Source organism: Oncorhynchus gorbuscha, linkage group LG10 (assembly GCF_021184085.1).
Source record: "Oncorhynchus gorbuscha isolate QuinsamMale2020 ecotype Even-year linkage group LG10, OgorEven_v1.0, whole genome shotgun sequence".
Classification (NCBI taxonomy): Eukaryota; Metazoa; Chordata; class Actinopteri; order Salmoniformes; family Salmonidae; genus Oncorhynchus; species Oncorhynchus gorbuscha.
The window spans coordinates 69,232,189-69,254,397 of NC_060182.1; the positions used below are offsets into that span (position 1 = coordinate 69,232,189).

The following is a 22,209-nucleotide window of genomic DNA, read 5'->3' on the forward strand; positions in this document are numbered from 1 at the left end:
ACCATTATATGTATATATACATTACACACCTATACATTGTCTGTATATATTATTATATTCCGGGCTTTGACATTGCACATTCTGATATTTTTTTATTTCTTTATATCTTTTTTTCTGGATTATGGGTGTATTTTTTATTGCTAGGTATTACTGGTAAAGTGAAAGGGGGATACCTAGTCAGTTGTACAACGGAATGCCTTCAACTGAAATGTGTCTTCAACATCTTCTGAATCAGAAAGGTGCGGAGGTCTGCCTTAATCGACATCCACGCCTTCGGCGCCCGGGGAACAGTGGGTTAGCTGCCTTGCTCAGGGGCAGAACGACAGATTTATTTTTACCTTGTCAGCTCGGGGATTAGATCCAGAAACCTTTCAGTTACTGGCCCAACACTCTATTGCTATCTGAGCAGCTAACCGATCTCTGCAGCTGTACCTAGTATATCGGTAAATAGCCCACCCAATTTTACCTACCTCATCCCCATACTGTTTATATTTATTTACTTTTCTGCTCTTTTGTACACCAATATCTCTACCTGTACATGACCATCTGATTATTTATCACTCCAGTGTTAATCTGCAGAATTGTAATTATTCGGCTACCTCCTCATGCCTTTTGCACACAATGTATATAGACTCTTTTTTTCTACATTTTACATTTACATTTAAGTCATTTAGCAGACGCTCTTATCCAGAGCGACTTACAGATTGGTGCATTCACCTTATGACATCTACTGTGTTATTGACTTGTTAATTGTTTACTCCATGTGTAACTCTGTGTTGTCTGTTCACACTGCTATGCTTTATCTTGGCCAGGTCGCAGAACTTGTTCTCAACTAGCCTACCTGGTTAAATAAAGGTGAAATAAAATAAACATACATTCTGACCAAATGCTGTTCATTCATGATATTGTTTGAATCTTGTATAGAGTAATGACATACAGTCGACTTCTGATGAAGAATGAATTCTTCCAGATCATCCTATACTTATGATAACCACTGGTTGTCTACATGAAGTAATCGTTTCCCTTTACTACTGGTCTGTAGGCTGCCTTGAAGCGTAGTAAACCTCCCATCCGGATGGCGGGGCTGTTGTACATTTCGGGGCTCGCTACCCACTAAAAACAAAGAACGTTCTCAAATTCCTTGACTAGAACGCGGAAGTAGGATTGGAGACGACTTTGTTAAGACAAACCAGTACAAATAGAACAAGTTTTAGCCTGTCTTCATTAAGAGAAATCCCAGATCACATTTGTAGGCGACGATGGCTAGCTAAGGTCATGCGTAGAACTGCGCATGCGCCAGCTGTTAAATCAAAGGCACTCCTTCGATATTAAGTTGTTTTTGACCTAAATGAAAATGTGACTTTCACGAGGTTGAAGTAATTACATGTTCAACTGCTTAAAACATTGATTCGAATCTAGTTTGTACCTCTAGATTTCGTGAATTTTATTCAACCAAGGAATCATTTTTACCCTTCTGTCATTGACTTGTCAAACCACGGCCTGGTCCGTTTCGCAAGTCTCGCGACCTTTGGGTGGAGTAAACAAAGACACACTACTGACTGAACTGAACAGGCTACCGAACCCTCAATCGACCGAAATGTCTCAACTACAGTTGTTGCGTGTATTTTTAAATGAGCGTTTAATGGCGGCTGCTGTGGAGATTTTCGGGGCAGTTGAGAAAACGGTAGTGGAGTACGAAGAGGAGAATGATCGGCTACGGAGACTTCTGCGGGTGACACCGCAGATAACACTATGCAGAAAAGGTTCGTATCTAATTTAGCTATGTAGATTCACTGATAGCTAGCTATAGTTCTACCGAATTAACTATTTAAGCTAACAGGAATCAAACATTTTAATATATTTTTAACCCCTAGGCAACCCTGGCCCTGGAGCGCCGCAGTCACTTCATGTTTTTGATCTAACCGACCTGGAAGACCAGGTGTTTTGAATTTAGGCAATCATTGAACTGATCAATTAGTTCAGTTGGTCAGGTGTGGTGGCTAGTTGAAACAAAATCCTGCGGCATTCCAGGAAACAAGTTGCCTACCCTAAACAGTTACCAACATATTTTTGCCCTCAATGAGAAACTTATTGGAAAAAGCAACAATCATAGTTTGAGTTTATTTATTCTTGCTCACAGATAAAACTGAAGAAATGCAGAATTTATATTACTAATAATTGCAAAACACTCATTTAAAATACATAACACATAATACTGAACACTTGAAACATTAACAGGACATTTTTCATGATGGAAATTGAAGTATTAATGTGATTTTTAAAACGTAATTTTGGGGCCTGCGTTTTGCAGGCGGTTCGTACGGGCAGTTATACAGGACAGTTCGTGGCTGTTACTCAGGAGCCTGGTGGTGCGGTTACCTTTGAGGGAGCAGGTCATTCAGCAGGCCACCACCCTTTGCCTTCTGGTGGTGTAGCTGTGGAGCCATGAAAGTAACCTTGGACACAGGAGCTTCGCGTGATCATTTTGATCAAAGGCTTTGGACACGTTTATCAGCAAGTTACACCCTCACCATTGTTGGTTTTCTGGAGTCTGTAGCTGTCAGCCAGGAGTGTGGCTTTCACAAGGGTGGTAGTAGTGCTAGACTTGGTAGGTAGGCATACTGATTCGTGCACTCTGATAAAACTGTTGGCATTTAGTTATTTTTAAATGATGAAGCTCCTAGATTTTTCCAAGGCATGAAGTTAGAGAGATAGGCCTCCAGTCACTCGTTGTACATGGGTTTGACACTTTAGATATTGGACATACATTGGCAATTTTCCAGGCAGCAGGAACAGTCCCCTGCCAGTAGGAGGTGTAACAATGTGTGTGATGACAGGGGCTAGATATCCTGCTCTTTTAGTAGCCAGGCTGGAATGCCATCAGGACCACACGCTTTATGTGGGCTGAGTCTGGTCAGAGCTTGCATTATCTGGCCAGTGCTGCACAGCTCAACCTGCCTGTAGGCGTGGGCAAGGGGAAAATGCCAAGCGGTGGGGTGCTTGTCCATGCCTCAGGAAAAAACATCAGCCATGTCGTCATCTTCAATTCCCCCGAACCTGTATTCTCCCTCCTGGTGTTGTTTTTCATCCCAGTCCTTTGTTAATGAAGTCCCATCATTCCTTAGGGTTTTACTTCTATAGATTGTGGATTTCAAATTTGTAGTAGTTTGTCTTTGCTTCCTTGATAAGCATTTGTGCTGTGTTTCTGTATTTTCTCAATTTCATTGTTTTTCCCCATCTGTTGAAAATATGTTTTTTCCTGATGGCAGCCTTTATTCGTTCAGTCATCCAGGGCTTGTCCAGTGTTTCTTATTGGCATGCATACATCATGTGCAGTTTGAATGCAGGAGTGTAACGTCTCCACCTTTGCATCGATGCTCTCCACGTTATATATGGCAAACCACGCAGTTCTGGCCATACATGGTGCCAAGGCCTCCTGTCTGTTCTGGGTTACCAGACATTCTTTTTCCCCGCTGCACCTCACTTCTCTCTCCTGATGTTGTGTTTGGGGAGAACAGCAGACATTTGTGATCACTGGATCCGAGAGGAGCAAGTACAGTGGGGGTGTTGCAGCGATTCTTCATTTTTGTAAGGATCAGATCTTTTATTTATTTATATTTTATTTCACCTTTATTTAACCAGGTAGGCTAGTTGAGAACAGGTTCTCATTTGCAACTGCGACCTGGCCAAGATAAAGCATAGCAGTGTGAACAGACAACACAGAGTTACACATGGAGTAAACAATTAACAAGTCAATAACACAGTAGAGAAAAAAGGGGAGTCTATATACAATGTGTGCAAAAGGCATGAGGAGGTAGGCGAATAATTACAATATTGCAGATTAACACTGGAGTGATAAATGATCAGATGATCATGTAAAGGTAGAGATATTGGTGTGCAAAAGAGCAGAAAAGTAAATAAATAAAAACTGTGGGGATGAGGTTGGTGAAAATGGGTGGGCTATTTACCAATAGATTATGTACAGCTGCAGCGATCAGTTAGCTGCTCAGATAGCTGATGTTTGAAGTTGGTGAGGGAGATAAACGTCTCCAACTTCAGTGATTTTTGCAATTCGTTCCAGTCACAGGCAGCAGAGTACTGGAACGAAAGGCGGCCGAATGAGGTGTTGGCTTTAGGGATGATCAATGAGATACACCTGCTGGAGTGCGTGCTACGGATGGGTGTTGCCATCGTGACCAGTGAGTTGAGATAAGGCGGAGCTTTGCCTAGCATGGCCTTGTAGATGACCTGGAGCCAGTGGGTCTGGCGACGAATATGTAGCGAGGGCCAGCCGACTAGAGCATACAAGTCGCAGTGGTGGGTAGTATAAGGTGCTTTAGTGACAAAACGGATGGCACTGTGATAAACTGCATCCAGTTTGCTGAGAAGAGTGTTGGAAGCAATTTTGTAGATGACATCGCCGAAGTTGAGGATCGGTAGGATAGTCAGTTTTACTAGGGTAAGCTTGGCAGCGTGAGTGAAGGAGGCTTTGTTGCAGAATAGAAAGCCGACTCTTGATTTAATTTTCGATTGGAGATGTTTGATATGGGTCTGGAAGGAGAGTTTGCAGTCTAGCCAGACACCTAGGTACTTATAGGTGTCCACATATTCAAGGTCGGAACCATCCAGTGTGGTGATGCTAGTCGGGCAAGCGGGTGCAGGCAGCGATCGGTTGAAAAGCATGCATTCTAGGATGGTGTCCCCTCTGGTCTTGTCTTTGACCACTTGTTTCATGTCTGGATTGGAGTTTGTCAGCATCTTGATGGGCAGGTGATTAAAGTCCCCACACAGGATGAGACCCATTTGGGGAGAGGACATCCTGATCACATCGACAGTGTTTATGAGATAACACTTCAGCAGAACACTGGATTTTTTCATTTGCCCATGGTGGATGGTAGAGGACTCCCACTTCCAGAGTTGAAACTGAGCTGCGGAGTCGTTTAGGACGAAGCTGAAGCCACATACTCAAGTACCTATTTCTCTAGGTCAGTTCTTCTCTTTTCCTGCATACTGTGATTCACATACATAGCCACACCCCACCCTCTCATCCCCTCTCTGGACCTGTCATTTCTGAGCAGCTGATAGTCTTGTATGAAAAGAGATTAATCTAGGATATTTTCGTGGGCCCAAGTTTCAGTGACACATCCAATGTCTGCATTTACTGATTGAAGAAGCAGTTCAAATTCATCCACTTTGTTTATCAATGATCTTGAATTCAGAACATTTGGAGTCTCTGGGGCCCTTACCATCTGCCCTTACCAGCTGTATTCCCTCTCACCCGGCTTATTGTGCACATTATCCCGAGCACTGAAGTTTATCTTGGATAAGCGTGCCAGTGGAGATGCATGTTTTTTGTAATATCGTAAAAAATGTGATGAGTATTCCACAACGTTTGTACAATCCATCGTTGTCAAAGCCATGCTTACTCCCATTAAAAGAGCAAGGAGAAGTATGCAGCGCGACAAAAAGCATTTCAAACATTGTAACACGCTGCCTGGAAGCGCCAACCTGCTTTGTGCGCCTGCTACATTAGCAAAATATCAACTTATTTCTTACATGTACTAATTACTATTATCTGAAAGAAAAGTTGACGATGAGACTAATTTTAGCATATTCTGTAAAACAAAAAGATCAATGTTTTCTTTGGCCAAATAATCAACCTATTCCGCCCCAGCCATTACCATAAGCTCGTCCTTCTCAATTAGGGTGCCACCAACCTCCTGTTTTCGGAATGGAAATCCGAGACTGTGGATTTAGTATACCTTTCGATTGGTGTGTATTCAGTTGTGGATCTCCAGTTATCCATTTCGTATGATGCTGTATGTTACGATTTACAAGGGAAGGGTTAGCTAACATGCTAAGTAGTTGCTAAAATGCTAAGGCAGCTGCAATCCACATTAGTACTAAAAAGCTAATTTACCATTATTTGATTATAGTGTCTAGTTTTCACAATGTTGAAATAGATATTTGTGGTAAACAATTGCCATTTAAAGTTATACTTCATTTTATTGACAAAAAGTGATTCATCTATTGATCCAGAGACATTGAGTTTTCTTTATTTAGCAATGCTGTAAGTGAAACAATGGAAGTGGTAGCTGCTATGGTAGCTCTTAAATTCTAGGCTGCATTTAGCTCAAACCCTTCTCTGTACAATGCTTTCAGAAAGTATTCACATCACCTTACTTTTTCCACATTGTTTCTGAAGAAACTGTGTTTGTATATATACGTTTGGACACCTACTCATTCCAGGGTTTTTATTTTATTTGAACTATTTTCTACATTGTAGGATAATAGTGAAGAGCCTCCGTGCTTCTACACCTGCATTGCTTACTGTTTGGGGTTTTAAGCTGGGTTTCTGTACAGCACTTTGATATTATCAGCGGATGTAAGAAGGGCTATATAAATAAATACATTTGATGACATCAAAACTGTGAAATAACACACATGGAATCATGTAGTAACCAAAAAAGTGTTAAACAAATCCAAATTTCAAAATCCAAGATTCACCTTCAAAGTAGCCACCCTTTGCCTTGATAACAGCTGTGCACACTCTTGGCATTTTCTCAACCAGTTTCATGAGGAATGCTTTTCCAACAGTCTTGAAGGAGTTCCCACATATGCTGAGCACTTGTTGCCAGCTTTTTCTTCACTCTGCGGTCCAATTCATCCCAAACCATCTCAATTGGGTTGAGGCCAGGTGATTGTGGAGGCCAGGTTATCTGATGCACCACTCCATCACTCTCCTTCTTGGTCAAATAGTCATTCCACAGCCTGGAGGTGTGTGGGGTATTTGTCCTTTTGAAAAACAAATGATAGTGGGACTAAGTGCAAACCAGATGGAATGGCATATCGCTGTGGTAGCCATGCTGGTTAAGTGTGCCTTGAATTCTAAATAAATCAGACTGTGTCACCAGCAAAGCACCATCACACCTCCTCCATGCTTCACGGTGGGAACCACACATGTGGAGATCATCCATTCACCTACTCTGCATCACAAAGATATGGCGGTTGGAACTAGAAAATCTCACATTTGGACTCAGATCAAAAGACTGTCGATTCTCTATGCTTAATTCAGCTGTTCTTGCCATAATATAAACAGGGTATTTTACCAAATAGGTCAATCTTCTGTATACCAGCCCTGCCTGGTCACAACACAACTGATTGGCTCAAACGCATTAAGAAGGAAAGAAATCCCACTATTTAACTTTTAACAAGGCACACCTGTTAATTGAAATGCATTCCAGGTGAAATGCACCTCATGAAGCTGGTTGAGAGAATGCCAAGCGAGTGCAACGCTGACATCAAGGCAAAGGGTGGCTACTTATAAAATATTTTGATGTAACTTTTTTTGGGGGGGGGGGGGTTACTACATGATTCCATGTGTTTTTTCATAGTTTTGATTTCTTCACTATTATTCTACAATGTAGACAATTGTAAAAACAAAAAAACAAAAAACAAAGACCCTTGAGTAGGTGTGTCCAATGTTGACTGGTACTGTAAATATACACACATACAGTGCTGTTCAAAAGTTTGGGGTCACCTAGAAATGTCCATGTTTTTGAAAGAAAAGCACTTTTTTTGGTCCATTTTAAAATAACATCAAATTGATCAGAAATACAGTGTAGACATTGTTAATGTTGTAAATGACTATTGTAGCTGGCAACAGCTGATTTTTAATGGAATATCTACATTGGCGGACAGAGGCCCATTATCAGCAACCATCAAGTTGATTGACAAAGTCATGATAAATTGGAAGAATTTAATAAACCACCTTTGGACTGTGAAATATTCCTCTGGGTCAAAATGACTGCTTTATAATACCTAGTTTACCAAATGGTGCCCAGGAAATAATTCAATCCAATTGTTACCACTCCCCCTCCAATTCAAACCAAAACATGGATGTCAATGTTTGCTCGCACATGCTTCGGACTGCAGCAACATGATACCTGTATTGCGAGGCTGATTAGCTAGGACAGACAGGTGTGAAACAGACAGGTGTGTGTGTGTGCAAAGCGATAACAACATACGATCCATGTACGGGGATTGTAGCATCTAATTTATGTATTTAATTATTTCCTGTGCACCACTCTGTGATGCAGAAGACCCGTTCCTTATCAGAACCATCCACCGATGGCCGATATACCCTCCTAAAAGCATTGCCAAACAGGCACAGACACAGGTTGTTAAATAAGTTGCACGTTTGGCTCGTGTTATAGCCTACTGCTAGATACAATCTCGGTCTAGAAGCTGAGCCTAGCTATCTGTACTCGGGCACATCTAAAGGCTGTATAGATCATAGAAGTCTATAATTTACCTTTATGATTCAAGTGTTCTACATTAATTTTGTGGTATATAGATAACCTCTGCTCCTCCTCTCCCTCCCTCCAGACTCCCTGCAGCTCTCTCTCGCTGTCTCTGAAGAGGAGGTTCCCTCTGAGCAGCAGCACTGTGAGAAGGAGTGGAGCCACAGTCTGGGGCTGGAGGATCTAGAGCCCACACAGATTAAAGAGAAACATGAGGAACTCAGGACCAGTCAGGAGGAAGAGCAGCTTCAAGGGCTGGAGCCTGATATCTTAGAGTTCAAATTCACTCCTTCCTGTGTGAAAAGTGAACGTGATCAGGAAGACCCACTTTGGTCCTTGACTCTGTCCCAAACAGTGGAGAACAGAGAGTGTGACTCTAAACTAGTGGATCCTAAACCTTTTGGCACTGTGACCCACCTAAAGGGTTATGAAATGCTCTGTGACCCTCCAGATAATCAAAACATTGTCTACAGCCACAGCTCAGCCTTAAGCAGCAACCCAGTAGGACTTGACAGAAGCCAACCATTGGATCCAAACCCACCAATGGAGGAACACCGTTCCAAACCCAGCACCACATCTATAAAAACTCATCGCTGCTGTGACTGTGGCAAAATGTTTCCTCTCACAGCTGACCTGCAGAGGCATGTGACTCTCGCCAAGAAGAGACTCAGCGAATGTCACTTCTGCAAAAAACAGTACATTTCCACCTGTAAACTGAAGGCCCATGTCCGACTCTGTCACAGTGGGAAACCCTGCACCTGCCCCTTTTGTGGCAAGACCTTCAAACAAAAAGGAAATCTGTCCATGCACATGAGGATTCACACAGGAGAGAAACCATTTAGCTGTGGTTACTGTGGGAAAAGCTTCAATCACAAGGGAGACCTAAGAAGACATATACTGACTCACACAGGAGAGAAACCATTTAGCTGTAATTTTTGCTGTAAGTGCTTCAATCAGAAGGGGGACCTAAGGAGGCATATACTGACTCACACAGGAGAGAAACCATTTAGCTGTGGTGAATGCGGTAAAGGCTTCATACGCAAGGAGCACTTAACTGCACATATACGGATTCACACAGTAGAGTAATCATCACACAGCAAAGTAATCATTTATCTCCGGTGACTGAAAAGCGTAAATCATAAGGGGAAGCTGAATATGTATATACAGACTCACACAGGGGAGATATAATTTAGCTGTGATGACTGTGAAAAGCGTAAATCATAAGGGGAAGCTGAATATGTATATACAGACTCACACAGGGGAGATATAATTTAGCTGTGATGACTTCGGGGAAAGCTTCACTCAGAAGACTAATCTAACTGACCATATATGGACTCAGACAGGAGAGAAACTGTTTATCTGTGGGAAAAGCTTCAATAAGAAGGGGGACCTAATTGAGAATAAACTAATTCACACAGGAGAGAAATCACATGGATTCTCAGTGGTAAAAGATTCAAGACTAATCTTCCGACACATAAAACAACATCTACAAAGAAAGAAAACAGGATGAAAACACAAAGAATAAAGAAAATCAGGACAAATATGTCTTCTGTCAGCAGATGGGTATAAAAAGGCAGGTTGTGGATAACTCTTAGAAAAGAAACAATCATTCATGCACTGGGTTTCAGAGAAATGGATACATGATGGATTTACTTTGAAAAATGCTCTTTGTAAATAAAGTTTGATTTAAATAATGAGGATATAGTGCATGTTTCATGGTAATCTCGCAGATCTGTTGTTCAAAGTCAGTTGATGTTTTCACGTCATTAGAAATAAGAATATCTGGTTTGTTTTGGAATGTCTCTCAGGGTGATGAGAAAATGGTCTGACCAATGTTATTGATTTATAAAAATGTATACTTTTCTGAAAATATCTCCTTCAATCCAAGAGAGTTTCTCATGCAGTTTTGACATAATACAGCTCAATCATGATATTGTTTGAAATGTAATGATACACAGTCGACTCCTCACGAGTGCAGTTTGTATAAGTGCAAACTCTGTTTTAAGTGTACTACAGTGTTTTTCCTGTCCCAATTCAACAACATCGATAACTCACCAGCCGGTTTATTAGGTACGCCCATCTAGTGCCAGTTCGGATCCCCCTTTGCCTCCAGAACAGCCTGAGCTCTTTAGGGCATCATTCTACAAGGTGTCTGAAACATTCCACAGGGATGTTGGTCTGTGCTGATGCGATGACATCACCCAGTTGCTGCAGATTGAACAGCGGTACATTCATGCTGCGAACAGCCCGTTCCATCTCATCCCAAAGATGCTCTATTGTGTTGAGGTCTGGGGACTGAGTAGGCCACAGAAGTAAACTGAACTTGCTGTCATGTTCCAGGCAATGTTTTTCCACTCAATTGTCTAGTGTTGGTGATCGTGTGCCCACTGGAGCCGCTTCTTGTTTTTATCTGATAGGAGTGGAACTCGGTGTGGTCGTCTGCTGCAATAGCCCATCCGTGACAAGGATCGACGAGCTGTGTATTCCGAGATGCTGTTCTGCACACCATTGTTGTACTGCGCCATTACTTGTCTGTTTACGGCTCACCTGTTAAATTGCACGATTCTTGCTATTCTTCTTCGACTTCTCATCAACAAGCTGTTTTCGCCCAAAGGACTGCCACTAACTGGATGTTTTTTGTTTGTCACACCATTGATGGTATACCCTAGTAGACGTCGACCGAATATGATTTTTCAACGCCGATCCCGATAGCAATTTATTGGAGGACCAAAAAAAGCCGATACCGATTAATTGGACGGTTATATTTATTTATTTAAAAAATATATATATATATATATATTTGTAATAATGACAATTACAACAATACTGAATGAACACTACTTTTAACTTAATATAATACATCAATAAAATCAATTTAGCCTCATAATGAAACGTTCAATTTGGTTTAAATAATGCAAAAACACAGTGTTGGAGAAGAAAGTAAAAGTACAATATGTGCCATGTGAGAAAGCTAACGTTTAAATTCCTTGCTCAGAACATGAGAACATATGAAAGCTGATGGTTCCTTTTAACATGAGTCTTCAATATTGTCAGGTAAGAAGTTTTAGGTTGTAGTTATTATAGGAATTATAGGACTATTTCTCTCATATACCTTTTGACTATTGGATGTTCTAATAGGCACTTTAGTATTGCCAGTGTAGCAGTATAGCTTCTGTCCCTCTCCTCGCTCCTACCTGGGCTCGAACCAGGAACACATCGACAACAGCCACCCTTGAAGCAGTGTTACCCATGCAGAGCAAGGGGAACAACCACTCCCAAGTCTCAGAGCGAGTGACGTTTGAAACGCTATTAGTGCGTACCCCGCTAACTAGCTAGCCATTTCACATCGGTTACACCAGCCTAATCTTGGGAGTTGATAGGCTTGAAGTCATAAACAGCTCAATGCTTGAAGAATTGTGAAGAGCTGCTGGCAAACGCACAAAAGTGCTGTTTGAATGAATGCTTACGAGCCTGCTGCTGCCTACCATCGCTCAGTCAGACTGCTCTATCAAATATCAAATCATAGACTTAATTATAACATAACACACAGAAATATGAGCCTTAGGTCATTAATATGGTCGATTCCGGAAACTATCATCAGCATGCATAAGTCTAAATATTCCTGTTACATTGTACAACCTTCAATGTTATGTCATAATTACGTAAAATTCTGGCAAATTAGTTCGCAACGAGCCAGGCGGCCCAAACTGTTGCATATACCCTGACTGCGTGCAATGAACGCAAGAGAAGTGACACAATTTCACCTGGTTAATATTGCCTGCTAACCTGGATTTCTTTTAGCTAAATATGCAGGTTTAAAAATATATACTTATATGTATTAATTTTAAGAAAGGCATTGATGTGTATGGTTACAGTGTGCAACGATTGTGCTTTTTCCGCAAATGCGCTTTGTTAAATCATCCCCCGTTTGGCGAAGTTGGCTGTCTTTGTTAGGAAGAAATAGTCTTCACACAGTTTGCAACGAGCCAGGCGGCCCAAACTGCTGCATATACCCTGACTCTGTTGCAGGAGAAGTGACACAATTTCCCTAGTTAAAAGAAATCCATGTTAGCAGGCAATATTAACTAAATATGCAGGTTTAAAAATATATACTTGTGTATTGATTTTAATAAAGGCATTGATGTTTATGGTTAGGTACATGTTGGAGCAACGACAGTCCTTTTTTGCAAATGCGCACAGCATCGATTATATGCAAAGCAGTACACACTAGATGAACTATTAATATCAACCATGTGTAGTTAACTAGTGATTATATGATTGATGGATTTTTTTTGAAAAGTTTAATGCTAGTTAGCAACTTACCTTGGCTTCTTACTGCATTCGTGTAACAGGCAGGCTCCTCGTGGAGTGCAATGTAAAGCAGGTGGTTAGAGTGTTGGACTAGTTAACCGTAAGGTTGCAAGATCTAATCCCCGAGCTGACAAGGTAAAAATCTGTCGTTCTGCCCCTGAACAAGGCAGTTAACCCACCGTTCCTTGGCCGTCATTGAGAATAAGAATGTGTTCTTAACTGACTTGCCTGGTTAATTAAATAAGGGTGTAATTTAGGGGTGGCCAAATCGGTGTCCAAAATTACCCATTTCCGATTGTTATGAAATCAGCCCTAATTAATCGGCCATCCCGATTAATTGATCAACCACTATACCCTAGACACTGTTGTGCGTGAAAAGCCCAGGAGGCTCTGAGATACTGGCTCCGGCACACCTGGCACTCGTTTTGCCCATTCTAATGTTCAATAGAACAGGAACTGAATGCCTTGATGCCTGTCTGCCTGCTTTATATAACAAAGCACGGCCACCTGACTCATCTCTCGGAGCGATCAATTCTTGTGAACAGGGTGGTGTACCTAATAAACTGTCTTGTGAGTGTATATAATATCCTGAGTGTCATGCTGCTGCAACAAGCATTTTGCATGACAACTTTATAGCTGTTTTGCTGTGTACTTTGCATGATTACTTTTTATGTTTAATAAGGTTGGATTGAATTTGACTCCAGTTGAAGGAGATTGATATCCCCCATGTGTGCTTTCAAAATTTTAATTAGCACTTCACTTTTGCGCAATATTTTTGCATGCTGCTTATTTTTGTTTGTGTTCTCGCACACAGCTCTATGAACTCTGACCTCAACACCTAGGCCAAATTCCTCTGCCTAGGTGTTGCTGGCGCATGCCAGCTCTTACGTAAAATACCTTTCCAGGAGTTGTATCGGCTAACCACATCACATGCTATAGCAGTCTGGTGCCCAACAGCACAGTTGATGAAATGGCACGCTACTATTGGTTGATGCATGCAACGTCTGAGCAGGGGAATGTGACCCAAGGCTTCCTATTGAAGAACTAACTCCGTTAGACTATACTTTTGAGTAAACCAGGACTGGGGGGCCCTCTCTGAATCAACAAATGTGGTTGAGGTGGGGGGTTGTCCACCCTAGTTGTGACCGGATATATGTGGATGTGGAAACGAATGAAGCAGAATGGGAAGTATGATGATGATGATGATGATGATGAGAGGGTGTCATAATGGCGCTAAGTACAGACCTTTGTTTCCTGAGTACAAACCATTGTTCAATCCATTGTCTTCTGAGTTCCCACCTTTGGGTACAAACCAACTGGACTTAGCCATAAATCTACTTACTCTCTTGAGAATCTCAAAATGTAGTCGATTGGCAGTAGTGAGTGCTCTGAATTTGAGCCAGACCAGGATAAAGTACCTGTGGTGACAGGTGTGGTAGAGACTTTCAGCGTTTGCCCTGAGAATCCTACCAGAGATGATTTTGGACCAGTAGGAGTGAGATTTTTTTTGCGAAAAAGTGGATTCCTGCTTTTGGCCGACCCATACGTTGTTTCAAGCTGGGCAAAGGACAAACTGGGAACGTTTACATCTGTGAAAGTTTCAAGAAGTGGAATTGTTTAGATGTTTTTGTGTATCCTCAACCCAGTAGCAGTGGGCATCTTAGGCTCAACCTGTGTCGTGTAGCTCTCTGGAGAAGGGCACCACTCAAAGGAGTGACCAGTGGGGTTGAGTGTAGAGGTGAATCAAATTCAAATTAATATTCCTGGTGTTTGTGATGCCTGCCATTTTGGTGAGAGTGTGGACCTGGTAGCAAGGGCATGACTGAAAATACCCTGTCTGTCTTGTTGAGCTTTGACACAGAGTTTCTACCTCAACCTTACCTTTTAAGTCATATTTGCTCATCTGTGAGGGCCTATGTTCTGAACTCGCTAGGGTGCTTTAGGTGCCAATGATTCAGACATGTTGCAGCATTGTCTAGAAGGGAGATCCCACAATGTGATAAATGTGCAGGGGGGCATAGTCCGAGAGAGTGTAAAGTTGGGATCGAGGGCCAACTGTAGGGGTACCCAGGCAGCTTGGGATCCGAAGTGCCCTGTGTGAGAGAGAGTGAAGGGGTTGAGATTGCCAGAGTTCGAGTGAGGCAGAAAGTTTCTTCTGCTGAGTTGTAAGAGTATAACTTTAGTCCGTCCCCTCGCCGGGCTCGAACCAGGGACCCTCTGCACACAGACAACAGTCACCCACGAAGCATCGTTACCCATCGCTCCACAAAAGCCGCGGCCCTTGCAGCGCAATGGGAATCACTACTTCAAGGTCTCAGAGCAAGTGATGTCACTGATTGAAACGTTATTAGTGCGCACCACCGCTAACCATTTCACATCGGTTACACTCACCCCCCTTTTGACCTCACCCCCCTTTTGGCTCGAACAAGGGACCCTCTGCACAGACAACAGTCACCCACGAAGCATCGCTCCACAAAAGCCACGGCCCTTGCAGCGCAATGGGAATCACTACTTCAAGGTCTCAGAGCAAGTGATGTCACTGATTGAAATGCTCTTAGCGCGCACCACCCCTAACTAGCTAGCCATTTCACATTGGTTACAGAGGCAGGGAAGAGCGTAGAGGATAGCCCAAGGGTGAGTGATTTGACTGGGATCCCCGCAGTGAATAGACCTGAAGAGAAGGATCCAGAGAGGGTAAGCGTTAGGATTTCTTGTTTTATTGCTATGGTTATTGTACTGCAATGATGGAGCATGAATCTCCCAAAAATAGATGTGGCAGTGAAATGTTGTGGTGTAAGAGATTTTAGTGCATAAGATTTACAAGGTTTTTTAAGAGAAGGGATTCCATCCTCCCAGGCTGGTAGGGTAAAGTAGTAGGATAGGTATGGTGAGTTTTATGGGTATGGTGTATATGTGTAGGGTTAGATGGTGGTGTGATTGATTTATTTTCACTTTTTTGTGACAATGTGCAATTCACACTCCAACCTGTGAAAGGCAGCAATACACAACACAGCGTCTAGTCCGCCAGAAACTCACAAGAAGAAGCCGAAAAAGAAATTAAGCAACTTAACAGGAGAGGAAGAGGCAAAGCGAGAGGATCCACTCCCATCAAAATCTGTCTGCCTGCCTGCCTTCCCGCCTTTTGGGACAACGACTTCCATTGTTAGGGCGGAGACAAGACCATCTCGTCATTATATATACTATCTCTGATATAACCAACAATGGTGGATAAATTAAGATGGTTCACTCAGGCTGTTTACCATTGGAAGAAAATGTCAGTTCCGGTCTGTTTGAACCCCTTATACTCGTGGGAATTGGCCTACTGTATATGGATAGGGATAAATGTTTCTTACAGAAGAAATATAGAAAGCCTATGGATAACCATGATACCAATTTAAAGGGAACAGTTTGAAGGTTATGGGGAAATTGTTAGACTAAAGGTGAGGACACAACAGTTAATCTGACACAACTGATTCCAAATATTACACTTGATTTTATCTGCATTTAACAGTTGCTGTACTTTCCGCAATGTGTTTAACTCTGGATACATTCAGTAATATAAGAATATTCTTGGAAAATGTGGGTTAGGTGTAACATAATACGAAAAAATAATGAGAGGTCTAAGTAGTGTTTCCAAGTGACCACAAACCTTTCCAAAGTGTGCACAGTTCCTAAGTAACTTCCATGCACTTTAATGACTCAAAGAAGATTATTTGGCTATAAGGTGCTTTTTCGAGCTCTCTTACCTGTGCCGTTGAGGAATTAGAGCAAGCACACCTTTATTTGTGCAGGTCTGGAAGAGGGGAGCCAACAAGATGCGGTGGTGGATCTGGTGGCGGCTGCCCCCTCCACCCAGGAACAGGCAGTAGGAGTACCTCAACGGTGAGGGCTTGTAAGACCCCCAGGGGAAGAGCAGGAGTCAGTATATTTCACTGGTCATCCCCAAAGCCAACACTTCCTTTGGCCATCTTTCCTTACAGTTCTCTGCTGCCAATGACTGGAACGAATTGCAAAAATCACTGAAGCTGGAGACTTATATCTCCCTTTCTAACTTTAAGCATCAGCTGTCAGAGCAGCTTACCGATCACTGTACCTGTACACAGCCAATCTGTAAATAGCACACCCAACTACCTCATCTTCATATTGTTATTCATCTTTTTGCTCTTTTGCACCCAAGTATCTCTACTTGCACATCATCATCTGCACATCTATCACTCCAGTGTTAATGCTAAATTGTAATTGTTTTGCCTCTATGGCCTATTTATTTCCAAGTGGTATTAGGTGTTTTTTTTAAACATTACTTAAAAAATGTAACATTAACCAAATAGACACAGTGCTGTGAATGAGGTTTGTGCAGTAGCCCTAGTACCCCACATGTGAATGAGGTTTGTGCAGTAGCCCTAGTACCCCACATGTGAATGAGGTTTGTGCAGTAGCCCTAGTACCCCACATTATCACAGCATGTTGGCTATATGCCTGGCCTGACAATATTGTTTTTCTCAGACCATAATATATTTCAAAACTGGAGCTTTTTTAAACCAAACAGATCAGTTGGTGTAGCAATTGCGAGGCACAGCTGAGCATAAATTTAAATCATTCGCGTTTTTATTTTACTGTACTGACGGTACCTGCAGCTGATGGTCAAAGTTCTTCCAAGACAACTGGGAAGGGGGGGGGGGGTAGAATCATGATGTCAGTGAGCCTCAGATCGGAAAATCGGAGCCCCAGAAAGATGCCAGTATTCTACTTGGAATTCAGAGTTGGATGACCGTATAAAAATATTTTTGTCAGTCGGATCTAGTTTGTTTCCGAGTTCCCAATTGTCTTGAATACACTGAAGTCGGAGAGAGGGAGCTGGGGGAGGGAGAGAGCAGCAGAGGGTCCGCCTCACCTCCCTTTCCTCCAGTGAGACTGACGAGAGAGGGGATCACCGCATCTGCCTGATGCACAAATTCACGTTGTTCCTATGACCAAAGAAAGTGAAATATTCCTCGATATTAAAATACACACTGCTAATAATAAAAACGCAGGGCTATTGATACACTTGGCTACTAATTAATTTCAGCTGCAGTACAAGTGGTATTATGGAGAAGCACGTTTTCTGTTTTGTAATAGTGTTGAATAAAAACAGTGTTGACAGTGCTGAATAAAAAATTAAACACTCATAAAAATACCAGCTCCTTGCGGTATTATTTGACAGTCTCTCTGGTCATGGTTTTTAAAAGTTATGGAATCTAATGTAAACTAATATCAAACTACACTGGAAGCTGCAGGCACGTGGATTTGAGCTATCCGATTGGCCAGTAAGTAGACACTCGATTTAGCCACATATATCCTGGTCTGCCAGACAGTTAGTTAGGTTTTTCAGACAAATTAAAAGGTTGAAATTGGAACACTTTGTCTACGCAGGGCTTCTGAATCAAGTGCACCTACCATCAACTGCGCGACACAATTTATTTTTTAAGTAGCGCAAGTCTTTATCGTTGGCTTTTCTACAAAAATGTTTGGTGATCGACTATGAATGTTTTGACCCGTTGGTGACCACTCAGCTATAGAATGTAGCAACTGTACTAGGAGAGCATGTAATGATAACAATGACAATAGTGCTAATGGAATAATAGCTACAATTGAATAGCTTTGTATTAACATAGGCCAGTGGTACTCATTGCGGCTCGCCAGCCCTTCATTTGCGGCTCTCGGTAATTTTCCTAGTTTCCATCCATAACACATGAATTATACAATTTAAATTCAATGTGTTTAATGCAGGCCTGAATCACTTCATTGGCTATGTCTATTGCTCCCTGGACCGCAGATAGATGGCCGTATAGCGCAGCTGTTAAACAGAAAGTTTGCCGAAATAGAACGCAACTGCTCAGTTACATCGATCAACACATCAGTTTGCTACTAGCTAATTTTACAGTCTGGTAGACATGGATCGATTTATTGTTTTAAAAAATAACGTAAATCTATTGACAATTAAAATTAGGGGGAAGAGCTGAAGAACAACGTGTCCGCTATGAACGAGCAACTATCGGATAACCAGGAAAAACAGGAAGATTGCGGCAGGGAAATGAGGCTAGCTAACGTGACTTCGGTGGCTAAGAGAAGAATAAGGTCGATTCAAGAAGAATGCAGAAAGTTCCAAGAGAAATGGACAGACAAGTATATTTTTATACTGCATAATGGGACTAGCTCGCCTTGACTTATTTGCCAGAAGGCAGTCAATGCCTTCATGTGGAACGCGTAATTCAAAGGCTCAAACGGTTTAGAATCATCTCACAGACAGTGCCAATCAACCTCTCATCTAAAATGGACAAAATACTTTGAATCTGTGCGGCTCTGTGTACTCTGCGTGGCGATATCATCCATGAAGATGCTGAATGAGCTGACCAGTCAAATACCATTCACAGGGTCGATTTCCAAATATGAATTTATTCCAAAACAACTCAACTTAATTATTTGTTTTACTTACTGATTCATATTAATAAAAAAACAAAGCCATAAAAATAGTTTCCACAGTACTGTGACTGTTGATGCATTAAGTCAGGCTTTTTAATCGAAAAACAATGTGTTAATAGTAACTGCAAACAAAAGAGACATCTGACTGCATACTTCTACAGAGCTGCATATATATATATATATATATTTGTCACTCGGTGACAATCTGCCTGCCTGACGATCCTCAACAATAAATGTCAGAATGTGTGTAAAGTAAAATGCCTTCAACCTCATGACAGCCTCTCCACTGAACTGTGCATCATAGGGAACATAATTGAACGTTGTGTTTTTATGTACTGAACGCAGCCCCAGTTTAGTTACAGTATCTCTGGTCCGTACCTTGTAGTAAAAACCCATACACATTGGGCCGCTGTGTTGTGTTTATGGGCTCCCCACCCGCTAATAAAATACAAGAAGAAGACAATGCGGAAGTGAATTTGCGAGCGGGTTTGTTTTTATTAGCGTCCCAGCAGCAGCATTAAGACTTCCGGTTTTCCGATTTTGCCTTCAAAATAAAGGTCTGGGGTAAAATGCTATGTGTGTGACACGAAATCAACATTATATAATCAAATGTTTTGCAGCTTTGCATTGTCATAGTGCATAATGTTAAAATTATATTACACGATTATAACTACATTAGGGAAAATTTTAACTAAAGATAATTACTACTCTATATAAGATAAGTAATATAAGGTGGAGCTCATTAAGAAATGGCTGTTTTGAATATGCCATTGTATGTTATGTAAATGACTGGTGCTATGTTTAGAAGTGTTTCTTGGTTCTTACAGATGCTATGACGGTTTAAATGTATTTCCACTTTACTTGAGATGTATTTTTGGATAATAGCCGCCAATGCAGTTAACTGCATATGGAATACATATTGGACTGTAGAGGAAAATGTTGCTACCTGTCTCAACAGAAGTCTCTAGTAACCAAATATATTTCGTTTTGGAGGGGGACTGTGTCATATGGACTGTTGCTGGCTTTTTATTCCACTCCCTCCATAGCCCCCAACACAATACACTGTTTAGGACTGTCTACTATCGGTACTTGTCTTAGCTAAACTAGGGTTGAAAAGACCAAATAGGGTGAGTTTGGACAAAAAACTAAGTCACAGGAAGTGTTGCTGAACTTTTACTGTGGTCAAAAAGCTTAAAATTGGGTGCCTGGACACTATACGTTTCAAATATAGCACTGTGTCATAGGACGCATATACAGTGCCTTCGGAAACTATTCAGACCACTTGACTTTTTCCAGATTTTGTTACATTACAGCCTTATTCTAAAATGTATTAAATATTTTTTCCCCATGATGACAAAGCAAAAACAGGTTTTGAAAAATGTTACTAATTTCTAGAAAAATGTAAAACTGAAATATCAAATTTACATAAGTATTCAGACCCTTTACTCAGTACTTTGTTGAAGCACCTTTGGACGTGATTACAGCATCGATTCTTCTTGGGTATGACGCTACAAGCTTGACACACCTGTATTTTGGGAGTATCTCCCATTCTTTTCTGCAGATCCTCTCAATTTCCGTGAGGTTGGATGGGGAGTGTTGCTGCACAGCTATTTTCAGGTCTCTCCAGAGATGTTCGATCAGGTTCAAATCCAGGCTCTGGCTGGGCCACTCAAGGATATTCAGAGACTTGTCCCAAAGCCACTCCCGCGTTGTCTTGGCTGTGTGCTTAGTGTCGTTGTCCTCTTGGAAGGTGAACCTTTGCCCTAGTCTGAGGTCCTGAGCACTCTGGAGCAGGGTTTCATAAAGGATCTCTCTGTACTTTGCTCCGTTCATCATTGCCTTGATCCTGACTAGTCTCCCTGCCGCTGAAAAACATCCCCACAGCATGATGCTGCCACCACCATCCTTCACTGTAGGGATGGTGCCAGGTTTCCTCCAGATGTGACGCTTGGCATTCAGGCCAAAGAGTTTAATCTTGGTTTCATCAGACTAGGTGAATCTTGTTTCTTACGGTCTGAGTCTTTAGGTGCCTTTTGGCAAACTCCATGCGGGCTGTCATGTGCCTTTTACGGAGGAGTTGTTTCCGTCTGGCCATCCTACCAGAAAGGCCTGATTGGTGGAGTGCTGCAGAGATGCTTGTCCTTCTGGAAGTTTCTCCCATCTCCACCGTGGAACTCTAGAGCTCTGTCAAAGTGACCATTGGGTTCTTGGTCACCTCCATGACCAAGGCCCTTCTTCCCTGATTGTTCAGATTGGCCAGGCGGCCAGCTCTAGAAAGAGTCTTGGTGGTTCCAAACTTCTTCCATTTAAGAATGACGGAGGCATCTGTGTTCTTGGGTACCTTCAATGCTGCAGAATTTAGTTGGTAGCCTTTCCCAGATCTGTGTCTCGACATAATCAGAGCTCTACGGACAATTCATTTGACCTCATGGCTTGGTTTTTGCTCTGACATGCACTGTCAACTGTGGGACCTTATATAGACAGATGTGTGCCTTTCCAAATCATGTCCAATCAATTTAATTTACCACAGATGGACTCCAATCAAGTTGTAGAAACATCTGAAGGATGGCCAATGGAAACAGGATGCATCTGAGCTCAATTTTGAGTCTCAAAGCAAAGGGTCTGAATACTCCTGTAAATAAGGTATTTCTGTTTTTTTGTTTTTGATTCATTTGCTAGAAATTTATAAAAAAAAACGTTTTTCTTTTTGTTATTATGGAGTATTATGTGTAAATTGCTGAGTATTTTATTTAATACATTTTAGAATAAGGCTGTAATGTAACAAAATGTGTAAAAAGTCAAGGCGTCTGAATACTTTCCGAAGGCACTGTATTGTCATATCAACATTCCTTCTGGAAACTTTGTAAAAAATACAACAAAATATGTTTATTCAAAAAGTCAAGAAAGATGTTAGTACATTTGGTCCAAAAAAGCATGCTTTATTCATAACAAATATCACAATGAAGTTAATTATTCATATTGATCATCAACAGTTACACAGAAGTTTTAAATTAGTTTAAAGTTTTATTGTCACATGCACAAATACAGTGAAATGCTTACTTGCTAGCTCTTTCCCAACAATGCAGTATTCAATATCAAAATGTATAAAGTAGATTTGTTATTTTTAAACACACAA

General features: G+C 41.6%; 1 protein-coding gene across 1 annotated transcript in view; it reads left to right on the top strand.

Moving 5' to 3' along the window:
• Positions 1–1,151: 1,151 nt before the first annotated feature.
• Positions 1,152–22,209, top strand: part of LOC124046434 (piggyBac transposable element-derived protein 4-like) — a 36,765-nt gene continuing 15,707 nt past the window's right edge. Inside the window, exon 1 of the mRNA XM_046366792.1 lies at positions 1,152–1,763. Within this exon, the coding sequence (XP_046222748.1) occupies positions 1,598–1,763 (166 nt within the window). The 5' untranslated portion in view covers positions 1,152–1,597. The remainder of the gene's footprint in view (positions 1,764–22,209) is intronic.